This window comes from Drosophila persimilis, unplaced genomic scaffold, assembly GCF_003286085.1.
Source record: "Drosophila persimilis strain 14011-0111.01,24,50 unplaced genomic scaffold, DperRS2 tig00000431-arrow-pilon, whole genome shotgun sequence".
In the NCBI taxonomy this organism is placed as follows: domain Eukaryota; kingdom Metazoa; phylum Arthropoda; class Insecta; order Diptera; family Drosophilidae; genus Drosophila; species Drosophila persimilis.
Window position 1 is genome coordinate 4,486,631 of NW_020825312.1, and position 21,610 is coordinate 4,508,240.

General features: G+C 43.2%; 3 protein-coding genes across 3 annotated transcripts in view; all 3 read left to right on the top strand.

Annotated features, from left to right (window-relative positions):
* Positions 1–274: 274 nt before the first annotated feature.
* On the top strand, positions 275–1,687 carry LOC6603885 (protein bfr2; the record flags this gene model as incomplete). Its single annotated transcript, XM_026989624.1, has 4 exons — positions 275–602; positions 642–924; positions 999–1,168; positions 1,239–1,687. Coding segments are annotated over 4 exons (1,230 nt in total), but the record flags the coding sequence as incomplete, so codon positions are not given.
* Positions 1,688–8,100: 6,413 nt separating this feature from the next.
* LOC113566004 (protein bfr2-like) lies at positions 8,101–9,515 on the top strand (the record flags this gene model as incomplete). Its single annotated transcript, XM_026989625.1, is given in 5 exon segments — positions 8,101–8,428; positions 8,468–8,750; positions 8,825–8,994; positions 9,065–9,174; positions 9,177–9,515. Coding segments are annotated over 5 exon segments (1,230 nt in total), but the record flags the coding sequence as incomplete, so codon positions are not given.
* Positions 9,516–21,162: 11,647 nt separating this feature from the next.
* The window catches only part of LOC6597120 (venom dipeptidyl peptidase 4), a 68,822-nt gene continuing 68,374 nt past the window's right edge, over positions 21,163–21,610 (top strand). Inside the window, exon 1 of the mRNA XM_026989798.1 lies at positions 21,163–21,510. The gene's annotated coding sequence lies outside the window, so the exon portion shown is untranslated. The remainder of the gene's footprint in view (positions 21,511–21,610) is intronic.

Sequence of the window (21,610 nt, forward strand, 5' to 3'; positions counted from 1 at the left end):
GTAGACTGTAAACCGCGAGTGGCTGATGGATGGGTATCGTATCCCCACGTAGGGGAAGGAGATGGAGATGATAAGACAGTAGTCGGACAGGCAGAGGTCTCTGATCGCTCGAGTGGCTCTCACTGAGTAGCTGGTGGCAATCAATTCTTATCTGCGGAATGGGGGATAGGTCAATAGAACCTATTAATAGCCATTAAGAGGCTATATTCCACGGGGTGTTAATGGAATTGATTCTGAAAGTGTGACCTTTAAATGGGGATTTTAATGAAATTTAATCTCGAACTCTTTGTTTTCATTACAGGACTCTGGCCAAGACATCACCAACCGCGTGTTCCAGGGCTGCGGCAGACCCACTCTGAGACGAGCCAAGCGTTCCGTTCACCCCAAGCTCCAGGCAGTCCAGGAACTCCATGTGGAGAGCCCCGCCGAGGCTGACACCCTGGACATAGACGCCACATTGGATGAGGCGATTGTGCTGCGAGAGCGGAGAGCTGCAGAGCCAGGCTCCCAGGAAAGCTCAGTCTCACAGCAGTCCCAGGAGCAGGGCGTGGGCAAGAATGGTGGAAACAATGGTGGAGCTGGAGGCGGAGGAGGAGGAGGAGGTGGCAGCGGTGGTGGTGGTGGTGGCGGTGGCGGTGCAGGTGGCGGTGGCAACAACCGTCGCCAACAGCAGCGTCGGAAGCAACAACAGCAGCAGCGACGCAAGCAGCAGAACAACCGCAACGACAACGACGACGATGAGAACGAGAGCGGAGGCGGCGGACGCGAGCCGATACTGGACAGGATCGTGCGGGACATTCGGCAGCGGGTGAAGGAATACAAGAAGTTCTGGTCGAATCTACCGCACTCCATATGCAGCAATGAGGACATAGCTGCCAGCTCCGATGTGGATGTTTTGTGCTGGAATGGACACACCATCGATAGGTACGACACCAGAAGATAGCAGCACGAGTACGCGAGTTACCAGAGCCGTGTTTAACACATCATTTCCCCTGTAGATATATGCACTCGATCACAACGGAGCACGGCTCCAACCCGGAGTTCAGTGGCAACCCGGCCAACACCCGGCAAACGGCGCAGATGTCCTCGCAGCTGTTCCACCTGAAGAACGCCGTCAGCCACCTGCGCAATGCCTACAACGGTCAGGACGTGGAGTGGAGTGAACAGGGTAGGTCGACAGAAAATTCAATAGGGCACGCCCACTTATTCCTAATTCGTTTCTTTTTGTTGTTCTGCAGAAGAGCCGTATTTGGGCAGTGGAGCTGGTTCGGGTTCCGGTTCAGAGGACGACGAGGACGATGACGAGGGCTCTGGCCTGGGTCCTTTCGAGCCGAGCCACAAACCCGATGTGGACCGACCCTCGGTGGATGCCGACAACGATGACGACGAGGATGGCCATCCTCAGATTCCCACACACACATCCCGGCCGAATGTGGACGAGAAAAACCCCTTGGTCCACCCCACGCACTTCGACCATAACGATCTCGACGATGATCAGCATGGAGAGGGCGACGACGACGACGATGAGCTGGAGGGAGGGCATGGCGACGGCGATTCGAATGCCGATGGCGACGCCACTCGCTCGTCCAGTGCACCGGAGAAGATGACGCTACGTCGCGCTCTGGTTGTCTATTTGCTGGCTCTCTATATGGCGTGGTTCGGTGGCGTCTGCGCCGATTTGCTGTGATTAATCAATGCGCGACCTCGCAACCTGGAGCTCCCGCCTCCCGCCCCCACACCACACCTCTCAGTCATTCATCCGTGAAACAAAAAACAAAAGAAAACGTTATTAGGAGAACTACAACTTTATATACGAAATGCGAGTCAAAAATTTTATAAAAACTTTTGATGGAAGCAATCAAAATGCAATCAATCGGGATAGGATTAGGTGTAGGCGTAAGCGTGCCAGCTTAGGAGGATAAGAATTTAGGGGAGGAGCGAGAGAATACGTAACGATCCCTCAATATAGTTCACTAAGAGCCCCACTACCCCTGCCCCAGCCTAGTTCTAAGTGCGAAATTCTATTTTCTAAGTGAGAGAGTGAGAGAGCGAGAGAGCGCGTGAATGTGTTGAATGAATGCAAGTGAATGAATGTGAGTACGAGTGCGAGTGCAAGTGAGTGCCTGTTCAATGTGATCGTTTAGCAAAAATTAACTATAAACTGTGTAGCCCCTAGAGACCTAAGCGATAAACACACACACCTACAATTATAATTTGTATTATATTTATGCATATAGATATCAGCACAGCACTGGACACACCTTTGTCTTTGTTTGGCCCAAAAGTGTATTTATGTGTTACATTGAGAAAAGTTTCTTGATTTAGTTACTGTGAAGATCTAAATCTTCAGTCTCGTCCACCTTGTCCACCTTGAAGTTCTCCTTAAAGTCGAAGTCATCGTCATCTGTTTCATCTGCTTCATCAGCTTCATCAGCTTCATCACCTTCATCAGCTTCATCAGCTTCATCAGCTTCATCAGCTTTATCAGCTTCATCAGCTTCATCAGCTTCATCAGCTTCATCAGCTTCATCAGCGTCATCAGCTTCATCAGCTTCATCAGCTTCATCTGCTTCAGCTTCTTCATCTTCTTCATCAGCTTCATCTTCTTCATATTCTTCATCTTCTTCGATTTCTTTTCTATCGAAAGTTTGCTTCAATTTTTGTAACGAAGTCCTCAAAGAAATGACGCGATTCAGGAGATTATCCAAGCGTTGACCCATTGATTCCATCCCCTGAAAGCTAGCATTGGGTTTGGCTGCACCTTTTTCCTCTACTTCCTGCCCGGCAGAGCTGGTGCATGGCTGCTTCTCACTCGATTCTGATGAAGACATTTTAATATTTTCGAAAAAATGTATTTGGATTTTCAGTTGATGTGTCTCGACTTTATCGGAACTTTATGTTTTCCTCAGGTTTTTGTAGTCAGCTAGTAAGAGAGCATAAAACTCCAAGCCACCCGAGACCGAGACCAAAAAGAATCTCGATATCAGACGAGGCTCTTTTGAAAAATAATCAAGTTGTCCCTATTGCGAACAGCTAAACCAAACACTATATAAAATATATTGTATAAATTACATAAAACATAAGCTCACATATGTACTGACTGAGTTCCGTACCGGTTATAAAAGTAATGTCGCAGCTCTTGCCGCGGCTAACAGCGTACCCGCTGGTTGTATATTACATCAAATACTACATGGTGACACCATGTTGACAGTGCACTGTACCACTGCAGTGGTACAAACCACTGCAGGTTTGGGGGGTCATGTAATCAGTTGATCTGGTCATGTCCCTGCCAATTGAACTGTGCCCGTATCCTTGTATCGATAGATTTCCTGATGCTATAAGGCGTTGTGCTGCCTTTCCCGCAATCAGGCGAGCGTGAATGTCCAGGAGGTCGATTCCGAGTACAGTTTCGAGTGCTTTTGTTGGGGTTGACCTCAGCGCCACTGTAATACAGAGCAGAGCCTGTCGCTGAGTCTTTTCCATAAGCTTATGGTATGTCTTCTTTTCAGTAGCCTGCCACCACACTAAGGCTCCATACAGCAGAGTTGGTCGCACCACCGAGATGTAGATCCAGTGCATTAGAGCAGGTGACAGGCCCCATGTGCTGCTGAGCATCTTCTTGGATGCATAAAGCGCAATGGTAGCCTTCACCCTTTCCACTACATTGGGCCTCCATGCCAGCTTGCTGTCCAGTACTGTGCCTAGGTATTTCACCTGGGATTTTGGAGTCAGCCTAGTTTGGTCAATTTTCGGGGGGGTCCATATCGGTACCTTGTACCTCTTGGTAAAGAGGATGAGGTCCGTCTTGTCCGCGTTGATACTGAGTCCTACCTCTTCCGCCCACTCACGTATCTCCCTGAGTGTACGTTCCATTATGGAGCTGAGAGTCGATGGACATACACCCGTAATAAGTGTGCTTATGTCCTCTGCATAAGCTGTTATTTTTGGGGCCTTCCTTTCAAATCTCTTAATGAGGTCGTCGACCACCAAATTCCACAGTAGTGGCGACAAGACTCCACCTTGAGGTGTGCCTCTGTGTGCCCCCTTTACCATGGAAGCAGTGCCCCACTCCGATTGCACCCGTCTACAACTTAGGAGGTTTTTGAGCCAGACGTTGATTGCAGGGTGTATGTTATTCGCTTCTAGGCGACTTGTTATTGCGGTTGTGGCCACGTTGTTGAATGCTCCTGAGATGTCCACAAATGCTCCCAAAGCATACTTTTTGTTGTGAAGGGCGCTCTCGATGGTGGCTAATAGCGAGTGTAGTGCCGTCTCCACTGATTTCCCCTTGGTGTAGGCGTTTGTTGGTTGGTTGACATCAGTCCCCCTACCTCATTCCTGATGTGTAAATCCAACAGCTTTTCTAGTGTTTTTAGTAAAAAGGAGGTAAGGCTTATCGGTCTGTAATCCTTGGGACTCACGTGGCTGCACTTTTCTGCCTTAGGGAGGAAGACAACTCTCGAGGTTCTTCATTGGATGGGGATATAGCCCGTACTTAGGCATGCTGAGTATATTGCGAAGAGCCATGGGGTAATAACCTCTTTGGTCAACTGCAACATGGCTGGGAATATCCCGTCCAGTCCTGGTGCTTTTATGTCCGCGAAGGAGTCTATGGCCCAGTGGATTCTCTTAGTGGTTAACAGACCTATTGGGGGGTGCTGTTCCTCAGTTGCTAGGTCCTGATGCTCCTTGGCGTCAGTGACCTCGGTGCATCCAGCGAAGTGCGCCTCCATTATTGCTGTTAGGGCTTCTTTACTGCCCTCTGTCCACTGTCCGTTGTCTAGTTTTAGTTGGCTCTGTACTGTGGGCTGCTTTGAAAGCAGCTTCCGGAGCCTAGCCGTTTCGGGCCACGAGTTCCTTTGTGCCTTACGTATTTCCTTCTTGTAGCTCCTAAGTAGGATTTAATATTCCTCATTGACAATCTCTTCGTTCTCTTTTTTTTTGGCGATCTTGAAGAATTCCTTGAGGTTGTTCCTTTGGAGAGAGAGATCTCGGCTCCACCAGAGTGGCTTGGACCTCCTCTTCGTTCTCGAGGGTTTGCACGATGCATGGTAGGCGTTCAGTAACTCGTTGGATAGGGTCTTTAGGGACTTCTCTATATCCTCCGCGGATTTCACTGAGCCCGGATTCGCGAGCTTCGAAGTAACTGTCTTTTTAAACTTTACCCAGTTTGTGTTCCGGGGGTTTCTATAGACTGTTATCTTCGAAGAGTGTTTGAATTCGCACTTGAACTGAATGTACTTATGGTCTGAGAAGGATGGTCTTTCGAGGACTCTCCAGTCAGATACCAAGGTACTCTTTCCCGTGACAAGAGTTAGGTCTAGCACGTTTGACGAGGTGGGACCCACGAAGGTGTGTTCCTCCCCCACGTTTTCTACGTCTAAGTTAGTGGATAAGATAAAGTCTAGGAGTGACTCACCTCTATCGTTGATGTCAGGGATTCCCCACACATTGTGATGGGCGTTGGCGTCTGCACCGATGAGGAGTTGGAGATTTTTGGAGCCGGCTTCTGTCCCCAGACTCCTAAGTTCTTCCGGTGGGGCGGGCCTGTCGTGTGCCATGTAGCAGGAAGATGCCATTAGGCGCTTTTCCTCGCTCTCCAGCATCACCACCGTCAGGTCATCCGTGCTGTAATGAGACATAAGATGAGCATGGATTCCCTTCCGTACGAGTACGGCGGTTCAGTTCCTGCTTACCGATGTTGAGTAGAGAAGGCTGTAATTTGAGGACTTTAGTCCGGCCACAGAGTTGCCTGACGCAATCCACGGCTCCTGGACTAAAGCTATGTCGGCGGGCCCTTGCTCCATGGCAATGAGGAGCTCCGCCGACGCAACCTTGCTTTTATGAAGATTGAGTTGCAGCACCCTTAGTGTCATGGGTGGCTAACTCAACCTCGCACGACGGGTTGACTATGATTGTCAGGTCACCGTCCTCCTCCTCCTCCGAGTCGTCCAGCGCAAGACCCTGGGCGGTCTCCACTATGGTCTCCAGACCTAGGTCCTTCTCGACCTCGCCTGCCTGGAGGGTGTGCGCATCTTTGTCCTCGGGGTGGCGCTTTTTCAGCCGTAGGTATACGCTACCTACGCCCCACGCCATCTTCCCGAACTTGGGATACAGGATGTCCTCCGCCTCCTTGCTGATCTGGAGGATCACGTGCTGGCCCCCCTCGTTGTGTAGTGGGCTACCGGCATGCAGAACCTTCCAGTCAGCCGTTGGCACGTCCGGATTTTGCCTCTGCAGCAGCTTCAGTGCTCGCTCCCCCTGGACAGCAATGGGGAAGAGCACCTTCGCCTTTGGTATGGACTGGATCAGCTCCCTGTCTACCACCTCCAGCTTGGCCCCCTCCCACAGAGCTTCCAGTAGGGACACCTTCTGCACCAGCCACTGCCGCGCTGGGTCGTCGTTACACTTGAGGATTTTGACCCCGTTCAGCCATCCCGCTCCATCGAACGTGGGCATGGGAGCGCTAGGGTCCTCCTCCATTCGCGAGAACAGTTCCTCGACGAGCTGCGCGTGGACTAACTTCCACTGCGCCGCCGTCATCTTCCCGTTCTCGTCGCTGCGGTCGATCAAGGCCACAATGCGATGTCTCTTGGACACCTCGCTCATGGCCTTCTGTCTCGGCTTCCTCGTCTTCGGCTGGGGGGTGGCCACCTTGGGCCCGCGTTGCCGCTTGCTCGCCGGAGTGTCTTTGGCAGCATTCTCGATCGAGCGTTGCCTCTTGGTGGCCAACATCTCCTCCACCTTGTTGGCGAATCCACCGTTTGTTGCCTTCATCTGGGGCAACTGCGCGTAGTGCTCGCGGCCCTCCTTTACCCGTTGCTCAGCCCAGGCTAGCTTGGACTTCTCCTCTTGGGAGATATCCGCCTTGCCCCGGAGCCGGCTCAGTAACTTGAGGGCCGCCTTATACTGAGCTTTTGCCTTCATCCCCTCCCTGGAACGCTTCGGACCTTCCCTACGCAGGGAGCTGGTACCTGGTTCCGGCGAGCGGAGAAGGCATAGCGTTTTATGCCTGGCCGCCAGGCACCTCTAGCCATGGCCTTGGTTCAGTTCCCCCGACTTTAGATCGGGAAGACGATGGACCATAGCCTTAGCTAGACACTGCATTACCCCGGGCAGGGCAAGCGACAGTACATTATCCTCGCCCGGGATAATGCAGTGTCCATTGCCCAGCCGGCACCCTCGTGGAGGATTCAGCTAGAGGGTTTTTGCCAGACAGATTCTATCTAATAAACGATAATGTAATGTTTTGTTACAGTCTTAGCCCTCAAGTATGGCGCACTTGCTTAAGAGGAGCCAGTGCCTTGTACTCCTTCCGCTTTTTCCACACACATGGAATTGGATGCTCATCGAGCTGCATAAACCACGTGGCCAAATAGGGCCGTTTGCTCAAATTTATAAATTTCTCGTTTAATTTGTCGCTGCCTTTTGTTGTTACCTATTGTTGTTGTTGTTGTTGTTGTTGTTGTTGTTGTTCGGCATTTTGCTTTTAATGTGTTTACTTTTGGCAGTATGTATTTGTTTGTTGCTTTTTGTTGCCCGTTAAAGGCTATTTTGGCAAAATGCGAAATAGTTTTTAATTTTAATTTGAATTCTTATTCATTTTCCTCTCCTCTCCCCTCCTCCCCTCCTCCACGACTCCGACTCCGACTCTGTCTCTGTTTCTGGCGGCTGCCTAATTTGAAGTTGGCCGAAGCCGCTTTTGATGATTGCAATCTCGTGCGGATTGGCTTGGCCCTCGAAGAACGGGATATCCAGCATTTACCACTTGACCCATCCCGACCTAACCTCTTCCATTGCGGGCACAAACAAAACATACATCAACCGTAGACTGTAAACCGCTAGTGGCTGATGGATGGGTATCGTATCCCCACGTAGGGGAAGGAGATGGGGATGATAAGACAGTAGTCGGACAGGCAGAGGTCTCTGATCGCTCGAGTGGCTCTCACTGAGTAGCTGGTGGCAATCAATTCTTATCTGCGGAATGGGGGATAGGTCAATAGAACCTATTAATAGCCATTAAGAGGCTATATTCCACGGGGTGTTAATGGAATTGATTCTGAAAGTGTGACCTTTAAATGGGGATTTTAATGAAATTTAATCTCGAACTCTTTGTTTTCATTACAGGACTCTGGCCAAGACATCACCAACCGCGTGTTCCAGGGCTGCGGCAGACCCACTCTGAGACGAGCCAAGCGTTCCGTTCACCCCAAGCTCCAGGCAGTCCCGGAACTCCATGTGGAGAGCCCCGCCGAGGCTGACACCCTGGACATAGACGCCACATTGGATGAGGCGATTGTGCTGCGAGAGCGGAGAGCTGCAGAGCCAGGCTCCCAGGAAAGCTCCGTCTCACAGCAGTCCCAGGAGCAGGGCGTGGGCAAGAATGGTGGAAACAATGGTGGAGCTGGAGGCGGAGGAGGAGGAGGAGGTGGCAGCGGTGGTGGTGGTGGTGGCGGTGGCGGTGCAGGTGGCGGTGGCAACAACCGTCGCCAACAGGAGCGTCGGAAGCAACAACAGCAACAGCGACGCAAGCAGCAGAACAACCGCAACGACAACGACGACGATGAGAACGAGAGCGGAGGCGGCGGACGCGAGCCGATACTGGACAGGATCGTGCGGGACATTCGGCAGCGGGTGAAGGAATACAAGAAGTTCTGGTCGAATCTTCCGCACTCCATATGCAGCAATGAGGACATAGCTGCCAGCTCCGATGTGGATGTTTTGTGCTGGAATGGACACACCATCGATAGGTACGACACCAAAAGATAGCAGCACGAGTACGCGAGTTAACAGAGCCGTGCTTAACACATCATTTCCCCTGTAGATACATGCACTCGATCACAACGGAGCACGGCTCCAACCCGGAATTAAGTGGCAACCCGGCCAACACCCGGCAAACGGCTCAGATGTCCTCGCAGCTGTTCCACCTGAAGAACGCCGTCAGCCACCTGCGCAATGCCTACAACGGTCAGGACGTGGAGTGGAGTGAACAGGGTAGGTCGACAGAAAATTCAATAGGGCACGCCCACTTATTCCTAATTCGTTTCTTTTTGTTGTTCTGCAGAAGAGCCGTATTTGGGCAGTGGAGCTGGTTCGGGTTCCGGTTCAGAGGACGACGAGGACGATGACGAGGGCTCTGGCCTGGGTCCTTTCGAGCCGAGCCACAAACCCGACCCTCGGACCGACCCTCGGTGGATGCCGACAACGATGACGACGAGGATGGCCATCCTCAGATTCCCACACACACATCCCGGCCGAATGTGGACGAGAAGAACCCCTTGGTCCATCCCACGCACTTCGATCATAACGATCTCGACGATGATCAGCATGGTGAGGGCGACGACGACGACGATGAGCTGGACGGAGGGCATGGCGACGGCGATTCGAATGCCGATGGCGACGCCACTCGCTCGTCCAGTGCACCGGAGAAGATGACGCTACGTCGCGCTCTGGTTGTCTATTTGCTGCCTCTCTATATGGCGTGGTTCGGTGGCGTCTGCACCGATTTGCTGTGATTAATCGCCCCCACACCACACCTCTCAGTCATTCATCCGTGAAACAAAAAACAAAAGAAAACGTTATTAGGAGAACTACAACTTTATATACGAAATGCGAGTTCAAAATTTTATAAAAACTTTTGATGGAAGCAATCAAAATGCAATCAATCGGGATAGGATTAGGTGTAGGCGTAAGCGTGCCAGCTTATGAGGATAAGAATTTAGAGGAGGAGCGAGAGAATACGTAACGATCCCCCAATATAGTTCACTAAGAGCCCCACTACCCCTGCCCCAGCCTAGTTCTAAGTGCGAAATTCTATTTTCTAAGTGAGAGAGTGAGAGAGCGAGAGAGCGCGTGAATGTGTTGAATGAATGCAAGTGAATGAATGTGAGTACGAGTGCGAGTGCAAGTGAGTGCCTGTTCAATGTGATCGTTTAGCAAAAATTAACTATAAACTGTGTAGCCCCTATAGACCTAAGCGATAAACACACACACCTACAATTATAATTTGTATTATATTTATGCATATAGATATCAGCACAGCACTGGACACACCTTTGTCTTTGTTTGGTCCAAAAGTGTATTTATGTGTTACATTGAGAAGAGTTTCTTGATTTAGTTACTGTGAAGATCTAAATCTTCAGTCTCGTCCACCTTGTCCACCTTGAAGTTCTCCTTAAAGTCGAAGTCATCGTCATCTGTTTCATCTGCTTCATCTGCTTCATCAGCTTCATCAGCTTCATCAGCTTCATCAGCTTCATCAGCTTCATTAGCTTCATTAGCTTCATCAGCTTCATCAGCTTCATCAGCTTCATCAGCTTCATCAGCTACATCAGCTTCATCAGCTTCATCAGCTTCATCAGCGTCATCAGCTTCATCTGCTTCAGCTTCTTCATCTTCTTCATCAGCTTCATCTTCTTCATATTCTTCATCTTCTTCGATTTCTTTTCTATCGAAAGTTTGCTTCAATTGTTGTAACGAAGTCCTCAAAGAAATGACGCGATTCAGGAGATTATCCAAGCGTTGACCCATTGATTCCATCCCCTGAAAGCTAGCATTGGGTTTGGCTGCACCTTTTTCCTCTACTTCCTGCCCGGCAGAGCTGGTGCATGGCTGCTTCTCACTCGATTCTGATGAAGACATTTTAATATTTTCGAAAAAATGTATTTGGATTTTCAGTTGATGTGTCTCGACTTTATCGGAACTTTATGTTTTTCTCAGGTTTTTGTAGTCAGCTAGTAAGAGAGCATAAAACTCCAAGCCACCCGAGACCGAGACCAAAAAGAATCTCGATATCAGACGAGGCTCTTTTGAAAAATAATCAAGTGGTCCCTATTGCGAACAGCTAAACCAAACAGTATATAAAATATATTGTATAAATTACATAAAACATAAGCTCACATATGTACTGACTGAGTTCCGTACCGTTTATAAAAGTCAAGTCGCAGCCCTTGCCGCGGCTAACAGCGTACCGCCTTGTTTTCTTTTAGATTAACATGCTACATGGTAACTACATGTTAACAGTGGCGCTTTGGCATGTGAAATGCCGTATGTACTGTTAGGCGCAAAAACAGACGCACTTAACGGTCCACAAGATAGTCCGGTTGAACTGGGGATTTCCTGAATCTGTGCGCCAGTTTAAAAGTATAAAACGGTACGAATCTTGGAGTTTTTTAAAGATTATTTTTAATGGCTGCTACACATTTCTTGGTGAGGTTTGTATGTTTTTTGCAAGACTTTTTTTGTCCGAATATCAGGTGTTATGATGTTGGGTTAATGTTGATTGTTTGGTCCAAAAGTGTCTTTGGTCGATTAATAGTGTGATATTGAAAGGTTACGTTTTCCGCTTTTCGAGTGTTTCTATGTGTCAAATTGAGAAGAGTTTCTTGATTTAGTTACTGTGAAGATCTAAATCTTCAGTCTCCGAAGGTTTTTCATGCTCCTCAATAAGTGCATCGTCCACCATGCCCGGCAGAGCTGGTGCATGGCTGCTTCTCACTCGATTCTGATGAAGACATTTTTATATTTTCGAAAAAATGTATTTTGATTTTCAGTTGATGTGTCTCGACTTTTGCGGAACTTTATGTTTTTCTCAGCTTTTTGTTAAACTGAATGTAAAATAAAGATTAATTCGCACCAGTCAGCTGCCCGCTGGTTGTATATTACCTCACATACTACATGGTGACACCATGTTGACAGTGGTACAGAGGCTCTGTGGCAGAATTAAGTAGTGTTATGCGCGCAATCAGCGGCACTTAACAGTACCATAACATAGTTCGGTTCAACTCGGCTTAGTGGTTCCAGAAAACTAATGAACTAGAAGTTGTGAGGCGCGGGAAATTCAAACACTGCTTTGCTTATTTATCCTTCATTTTGATCACTATTTATGATTATTTTATAATGATAATTATTTCATTAGCTGAAACTTGCATTTTAAGCTCTTGGAGTTTCTATCTAATAAACGATAATGTAATGTTTTGTTACAGCCTTAGCCCTCAAGTATGGCGCACTTGCTTAAGAGGAGCCAGTGCCTTGTACCCCTTCCGCTTTTTCCGCACACATGGAATTGCATGCTGATCGAGGCCTAGGCCCAGCAATGCTAACACCCCCAGCACAGGAGCCTGCTCCTCGGCGTCGGAGTCAGCGTTAGCTAGGGTTTTTCCAGCCAGGCAAGCTCCATTTACACTCAATGTTAATGTCGAAATAACATCCATATAGGAAGCATTCAATAAAGGCCGCACTGGCAGCCAGAATTCGCAGTCCCAGACGGCTGGGTATCGTTCTCAGCAGCAGAAATATAAACGCGAAAATCGCCTCATCAGAATCAGGATTTCCTGAATCTGTGCGGCAGTTTAAATGTATAAAACGAAAAAATGATTTTTATTATTATTTATTTATTATCTTTACTGACTGCTACACATTTCTTCGTGATGACGCATGTTCTTTATAATACGTTTTGTGCCCGACTGACATTAATTTTAAGGTGTTAGTGTTCCTAGTTTGGCCCAATAGTGTCTTTGTTCGACTAATAGTATGACATTTGGTGGTACTTTTGTGTGTTACATTGAGCAGATTTTCTCGATTTAGTTACGGTCAAGATCCAAATCTTCAGGCTTCGCAGTGGTTTCAAAAAGTGTATCGTTCTCAGATAACTGGTCCTCCTTAAAGTCCCAATCATCGTCATCTGCTTCATCTTCTCCGATATCATTGCTATCGAAAGTTTTGGTCAATTCTATACACGAATTCTCCAAAGTAATGACGCGATTCAGCAGATGATCCAAGCGTTGACCCATTGATTCCATCGCCTGAAAGCTAGCATTGGGTTTGGCTGCACCTTTTGCCTCTACTTCCTGCACGGCAGAGCTGGTGCATGGCTTCTTCTCACTGGATTTCAATGAAGACATCTTACTATTTTCGAAAATATTTATTTTGATTTTTGTTGATGTTTCTCAGACTTTCGTTGAACTGAATATGAGTGCGATAAATGTATATCTCGGACTACTCGGATCTCCGATCTCCGATCTCCCAAATAAAGATTCATTCACAGCAGCTAGTAAGAGAGCGTAAAACTCCACGCCACCCGAGGCCGAGACCGAGACGCAGACGGAGACCGAAAAGAATCTCGATCTCTGACGACGCAGACCTCCATCGGCATCGGCATGCGTGCAAGTTAACGTACCCAATTCCATTGAGCTCTTATACGAGTTGTAAACAATCTTTGGTTTTCCAAAACGAAAACAATTTCAATCTTGGGCCTCCGCCTAATTGATTTCTAAGATGTACAATCTCAAGCGCCCCCGCCGCAATCCCATTCTTTGACACTCGCCTAAATGGAAAACCAATGTTTGCCCACACCCGGCTTCTCATAAACAATCTCACTCCCGGCTTTCTGCAGATCCTGCACTTTAGGCCTTTTACAGTTCTCTCTTTGGATGACGAAATCTAATACTCGGGATGGCGAAATCAATTGAAATGTTTATAGAAAAACGATTCCCGAAAGGGATCAACGATGCAAAGATCAGAAAGTTCAAATCAGTCTTGATCCAGCAGCGACACCGCAAAGTCTAGCTAAATATTAAGATCGCGCAATCCCTTGGCCCGGAATTCCTTTGTGACCCTCTACTTAAATCTATATCAGTGAAGTTCGAAGTAAAATAAAAACTTTTTAAAAACACAATCCGCTACCGCAGTTGTGTAATTGGCGCCCAACGTGGGGCGACGTTGTCTAAAAAGCACCGAATGATAAAAGTGTTGCGTCGTGCCGAAACCCGAAGGACAATTAATTAATGGAATAAATCCTTCAAAATTAAAAACGCGGAGTGACTGTGTGATATAGATAAAAAAAAGTGAGATAAAAAGGAAACAAACCGGAGCTTAGGGTGTGCAAAAACAAATACAAATACAAATACAAATACAAATACAAATACAAATACAAATACAACGCAAAATACAAATAAAACAAAAAGCTAATCAAGGCAATTCGTAAATACAAAAAAAACCAAAGAAACCCAAAGTTTTTAAAAAAACAAAACCAACAAAACCGACAAAACCAAAATACAAAGAAAGTGAAACGATCAGCGAAGCCAAAGAAGGAAGACCCCCAGAAGACCCAGCTGAGCAAAGAAATTTAAGAAGGAAGACCCGTTCGAAGATCTGCCAAACTAAGAAGGACGACCCCTACCGGATATTTCGTGAGCAAGAGTTGTATTAATAAATATATAAGTTCAATTAGGATATATAAGATTATAAAAACTAACATATAAGAAAAATTAAAAGTGGATCAGCTAACTTTAGATTTTGAAAAACTAAAAATGATTAACTCTCAAGCAAGGACCGATCTCACAGCAGATCTGGTCAAACAATTGATAGCACTTCAAATTTCACAAGTACAAGAGCAAATTGTAAATTTAAAACAACAAATAGAAACTAAATCCGATCAGGTATCGGATTATCAGGCAGAAACAATAGACGAGACAATAAGAGACGACACCACATTGAAGGTAATAGAATCCCTACCAATTTTTAATGGTGGATTAAACCAATATGTAGGATGGAGGGAAGCTGCAGAAACTGCAGTGAAGTTATATAAGAAAGGAAGTAAGCAATATTATATTGCATTAACAATTTTGAGAAACAAAATAACAGGACCAGCACATGACGCACTGACCAACCACGGGACAGTTCTAAATTTTGATGCCATACTTTCACGGCTTGACTTTGTTTACAGTGACAAGAGACCTATTTACATAATAGAACAGGAATTAAGCGTTCTCCGACAAGGGAACCTTTCAATTATAGATTTCTATAACGAGGTTAACAAGAAAATGACCTTGTTAATAAATAAGACAATAATGACTCACGGAAAGGACAGTGAGATCACCAAGGAATCAAATAAAAAAATTAGAGACAATGCCTTACGCATTTTTGTCACTGGCCTAAACGGCGGCATTGCTGAAATCCTATTTTCATTGAATCCCCCAGATTTACCGAATGCCTTAGCAAAGGTACAGGAATTGCAATCTAATAACATTCGGGCCCAATTTGCCTACCAATTCAGCGGTCCCAGAAATTCAGGGAATAATAATTTTAATACCTTAAGATTCAACCAACGACAACCTAGGACTAACAGTTCACCATTCGACCAAAAAAGGGATTTGCAGAGGAATAACATGTCTTGGGGACAACCCTATTTCTTGGGTAATAGACAACAAAATCAGGCCCCAGAACCAATGGAGGTAGACGAATCTATACAAATCCGGAACCGACAGAACAGCAATCAATTCAGGGGAAATAATAACAATAGAAATTATCGGGAGAATACTAACGGTTATTTTAGGAGAAATAATAACAATTATAGCCAAGCCCAGCATTTTAGGGCAAACGTAGTCCCGAATAATCAGTCTAACGACAATCCAGCGCAGAAACGAAAACTAAACGAAATGTCGGAACAACCGGCTAATAAAGCAATGAGGATAAATAACATTGAGGAGGATCATTTTTTAGATCAGCCCCCGAAGTAGGTCTGCCCTACCTAAAAAGAGTAGACAAAAAAATAAACAGAGAATTAAAAGTTTTGATAGATACGGGAGCAACTTCCTGTTATATAAAAAAAGGAATTTACGACAATAAAAATGAATTACCAATCTATAAGAAAGTTGCTACAGTGAATGGGTTTTCAATAATTAAATATTTCCATAATATAACAATTTTCAACACAAAGCAAGTGTTTTATGAAATAGATGGAATGGAGGCAGATTTACTAATAGGATTTAACCTATTAAAGAAAATCGGAGCGGTTATTGATACAGGAAAGGGGACTTTAAGTTATAAAGACAATGAGGAGAAACTAATATATGACGAGGTCCTTTCTTTAAACAAATTAACCTTTATAGAAGGAAAAACCATCCTTCCGTTGAAGGAATATATAATAAAAAAATATTTTGAAGAAGAAAAAGAAATGAAAAGCGATTCAGTAAAGGTAGAAGGAAGTTTATATAGCTTGGGATCAAAAAATCCTGAGCACGCCGACGAAGAATTATCCGTCAATAGTTTGGGATTCAAATATCCTGAGCCCGCCGTCGTTGAATTATCCGACATCCAAAGTTTTAATAGTTTGGGATTAAAATATCCTGAGCACGCCGTCGTTGAATTATCCGACACTAAAAGTTCGAATAGTTTGGGATTAAAGAATCCTGAACACGCCGTCGTTGAATTATCCGACAATAAACAATTTAAAAGTTTGGGATGCAAAAATCCTGAACGCGCCGTCGTAGAAATATCCGACATTCAAAATTATGCAAATTCTGAATTGAAAAAAATGAAATTGTATAACACAATAACCTACAAAGAGGACAATTTAGAAAATCTCAGAGAGAAAATGGTATCTATCATCGAAGAAGACCATGCCAATATAAATTTACAGTTACCGTTCAGAACGGATATAAAAGGAGAGATTAACACTGAACACGATAGACCGGTATATGGCAAGCAGTATCCATACGCTTATTCGGTTAACGATTTCGTTAATAACGAAATAAGTAAAATGTTAGATGAAGGTATAATCAGACCTAGTAAAAGCCCATATAATTCACCGGTAATAGTAGTACCAAAGAAGGGAGTAAATGAGGACGGAACTCCTAAGCATAGATTAGTAATAGACTTTAAGAAACTTAATGAAAACACTATACCGGATAGATACCCTATGCAAGATCCTTCAGTAATCCTTGCCAATTTAGGTAAAGCGAAATATTTCTCGGCCATTGACTTAGAGTCAGGTTTCTATCAGATTTTAATGAGGGAATCAGATATTGAAAAAACATCTTTTTCCATAAATAACGGCAAATATGAATTTCTAAGAATGCCTATGGGATTGACGAACGCTCCCAGAATTTTCCAAAGGGCAATGGACGATATACTTAGAGAACAAGTTGGGAAAACTTGTCACGTTTATATGGACGATATAATAATATTTTCAAAAACTATAGAACAACATTATAAAGATCTAATTCATATAATTCAGATATTGCAAAACGCTAACATGAAAATTTCACTTGAAAAGTCTAAATTCTTTCAATTGGAAACCAAATTTCTGGGATACATTGTTTCCCAAAATATCATTAAAACAGATCCAGACAAAATCTCCACAATACAAAACTATCCAATTCCTAAAAATATCAGAGAGCTACGTAGCTTCTTAGGACTAACAGGGTATTACAGAAAATTTGTCCGAAATTATGCCACAATTGCCAAACCTTTAACAAAATATCTGAGCGGAGTAAATGGGAAAGTTTCACGAAGGGCATCCAAGAAAGCATTAATACAGCTGGATGAACCAGCAATTGGAGCATTTAATAATTTAAAGGACAGTTTAATAGCACATATTGAATTAGTACAACCAGATTACAATAAAAAATTCACATTAACCACAGATGCATCGGACATAGCAATAGGTGCAGTTTTGTCGCAAGATGGGAATCCCATAACATTTATTTCTAAAACTTTAAGTAAAACCGAGCAATTATATGCTACTAATAAAAAAGAATTATTAGCTATTGTATGGGCATTAAAAAATTTGCGAAATTATTTATACGGAGTGAGTGGAATTGAAATACATACAGATCACCAACCTTTGTCCTTTGCAATGTCGCAAAAAAATCCAAATGTTGAAATGAAACGTTGGTATTACTTCATAGAAAGTTTCACACCAAAAATCATTTATAAGCCAGGCTCAACTAACGTAGTAGCGGACGCGTTATCTCGGATTAAAATAAATCATATGACAGATAGTGATGTCGACCAGACAGAATCAGAATCAGACATAAATACTCAGCATTCAGCAGAGAGTAGTTTCGAAAACGTCATTCAAGAGACTAGCAAGCCTCTAAACCAATTTAAACAGCAGCTACTATTAGCGCAAGGGAGATTCACAGTTCATGAGTTAGTAAGAGTTTATGAAAATACCCGACATATTATTGAATTTGATACGGTTGACAATCTGCTAATCATTTTAAAAGAATTTATTCAGCCTCACTTAACCACAGGAATACACTGCACTTTAGAAGATTTATACCTTATCCAAAATAAGCTAAAGGAAAACTTCATAAATAAATTTCTCTTCACAAGAAAGTTCCTCCAAGATGTAGTAAATTCAGAAGATAAAGCTATAATTATAGAAGAAACACATTGCAGAGCCCATAGAGGACTAGACGAAAATTACAAACAAATAACTAAGCTGTATTATTGGCCAAACCTGCACAAAAAATTAAAAGAATATATAAAAAATTGTGAGATCTGTAACAAAAACAAATATCGGAGACACCCTGTAAAAATTCCAATTGGGGAAGCTCCCATTCCAGCAAAAGAAGGAGATCAATTACACTTAGACATATACTATGCCCAAAACCTAACATTCATAACTTGTATAGATTCTTATTCCAAATACTTGGTGGTCAAGGAAATTCAAAGTAAATTAAACATTGAAAATAAGGTAATGGAAATTTTACAACACTTTCCGTTAGCAACATCATTAATGACTGACAACGAACCAAGCTTTACTTCAGCACAATTTAGATCATTCATACAAAGAAGTAACTTAACTATTTATTATGCTGATCCCAGACACAGCACCTCAAATGGTCAGGTAGAAAGGGTACATTCCACACTAACAGAAATAGCGCGGTGCATCAAGGATGAACTAAATCTAACAGATTATTCAGAAATAATAATAAGGGCGGCACTGAAATATAACCTGACGATACATTCAACGACCAATCAAATGCCATATGACATATTGTATAACAAAATAGAACACAAACATAATCCAATATTACTTAAGGAAGCTCAGACCAAAATGCTTAAGATACATAACAAAGATAGAAGAGAAAAAGATTATAAAATAGGAGAAGTAGTCTATGAAAAGAAATTCGGGGAAAGAAATAAACTTCAATCCCGATACAAAAAGCAGGTAGTTAAGGAAAATCGACCGAATAAAATTATAATCAACAATAGAAACAGAATTATACATAAAGATAACATCAAATATTAAATATTTTTTCCAGAAAATGTATGCGAATATACTAATACTGACTTTTGTTATATTGACGACTGCGGAAGTAATTGACTATACGCATAGTGACTATCTATTGCTCAAAGACGACAGAGACGTTTACACTTATGAAACATACGCTGAACTTTTCCATATTACTAATTTGAGTTTTTATAGAGAGATAATTGATAAAGAATCCAAATATGTCAACAAATCAATTAATTCAGACGATGAGTGGGAAATATCAATGGACTTAAGTCTATTAAAATTAATGATTTCAGAATTAGTTCCAAAACGGAAAGAAAGGGGAATAAATGAATTAGGTACCATTTGGAAATGGATAGCAGGCAGCCCTGATCATGACGACTTTTTGAAAATACAAAATAAAGTAAATGAATTAACTGAAAATAATAATAAACAATTTGTAATAAATTCCAAATTTTTCAAAGAAATTGAATTGCTATCAAATTCATTAAAGAATGTCATCTTCAATGAAGAAACGATACTGAGAAAGCATCGTTTAAAATTAATAACTTTTGACCTACTAAATTTAGTTGATACCATAACCCTCTTAAAAGTAAACATTTTCAATACAAAAATTTTAAATAAAAACGAAATAGAGGACATTTATAAGCATGAAAAACATAATGTTGAACTGTCTGATCTGTTGGACATTGCAACGGTTAAAATAATTCGAAATGCAGATTTAATAATCATTTACATAAAATATCCTCAAATTAAAGATATTTGCAAGTTTTACCATGCAAGAGCCATCTCACAAAATGATGGAATGTTAGTTATAAGTGAAAAAGTTTGTGAATGTAAGGAGAAATACTATTTAATGAATAATTTTAAAAGTGAAACTTTTAACAATTACGCACAAATAAATTTAAAGAGTACCTGTTTCACCAATTTACTTAATGGCTTTAAAGCCAACTGCACTAAAAAAAGGGAAAAAAAACAAAGAAATAGACATCATTCAGGATGGTGCCATATTAGTTTCAGGCAAAAATATCGTAGACAATACTACTTTGTTAGGATCGTATCTCCTTATATTCAACAACACAATTGTAATAAATAATATAAGCCACATAAATGATAAGGGTAAAATTCTAAAATATATATCGCATCATAGATATAGCGATTTTGAATTAGTTGATTATATACAATCAAATGATAAGCAATTTTCTTTTGATAATGTTAATATTTTAAATCCCCTTATAACATTAGGTAATACGGCCTTACCATTAACAACATTATTTTTAATCATTTTGATATTGTTAATGTTATTTTACTTCTGCTATAAATTAACCAAATTTGTACTTATTAAATCAATAAGAATACCGTCAGAAGAAATAGTGGAAAGCAACATTCAAATACTGTCAGAAGAAATTAGAGCTCTATCAGAACTTCAAAATGTATCGGGACGAAACATTTAAGAATGGGGGGAGTTAACGTACCCAATTCCATTGAGCTCTTATACGAGTTGTAAACAATCTTTGGTTTTCCAAAACGAAAACAATTTCAATCTTGGGCCTCCGCCTAATTGATTTCTAAGATGTACAATCTCAAGCGCCCCCGCCGCAATCCCATTCTTTGACACTCGCCTAAATGGAAAACCAATGTTTGCCCACACCCGGCTTCTCATAAACAATCTCACTCCCGGCTTTCTGCAGATCCTGCACTTTAGGCCTTTTACAGTTCTCTCTTTGGATGACGAAATCTAATACTCGGGATGGCGAAATCAATTGAAATGTTTATAGAAAAACGATTCCCGAAAGGGATCAACGATGCAAAGATCAGAAAGTTCAAATCAGTCTTGATCCAGCAGCGACACCGCAAAGTCTAGCTAAATATTAAGATCGCGCAATCCCTTGGCCCGGAATTCCTTTGTGACCCTCTACTTAAATCTATATCAGTGAAGTTCGAAGTAAAATAAAAACTTTTTAAAAACACAATCCGCTACCGCAGTTGTGTAATTTGCACGGTACGTTCATGTGTATTTCTTTGGGTGCGGGGAACTTGTATCTTTTTATCTCGTGGAGCTTTCAGTGAGCGAGCGAGCGGCGAACGGTAAACAACAGCTGGCGAGGCAGTAGCCGCGGGACCGCGACAAAACAGGGAACAAACAAGAGATTGAGAAGAAAATTTCGAAGCGTCAACCTGAACAACAGGCCCACGAAAATGTGTCTGTGAGATGAGCAAATTTCGATCCAGTGCAAAATTTCCATTTGAATAATTACGCAAGGCGCCGCCGACACGTGAGTGCAGGAAGACTGATGTCTTGAGATGAAAAGTGGGCAAAAGCGAAAGTGGAAATTGAAGTCAATGCTCATACAGAGTACAGATCTGCATATATCTCTGTGAATATTTTAATATTTAGCCAATCTCTTGAAGTGTGAGGCAGATACAGTATTCCACAGCTTCGTCTGAAACAACAGCAGTTCCAATTGCGATTCCAGTTCCCCGTAAGTTTCATTAGGCAATGTATTAAAATTTCATAAGCAAACAGTTGGGATCGGCTCCTCTCTTCTCTTCACTTCACTTCTCCATTCCTTTCCACTCCAC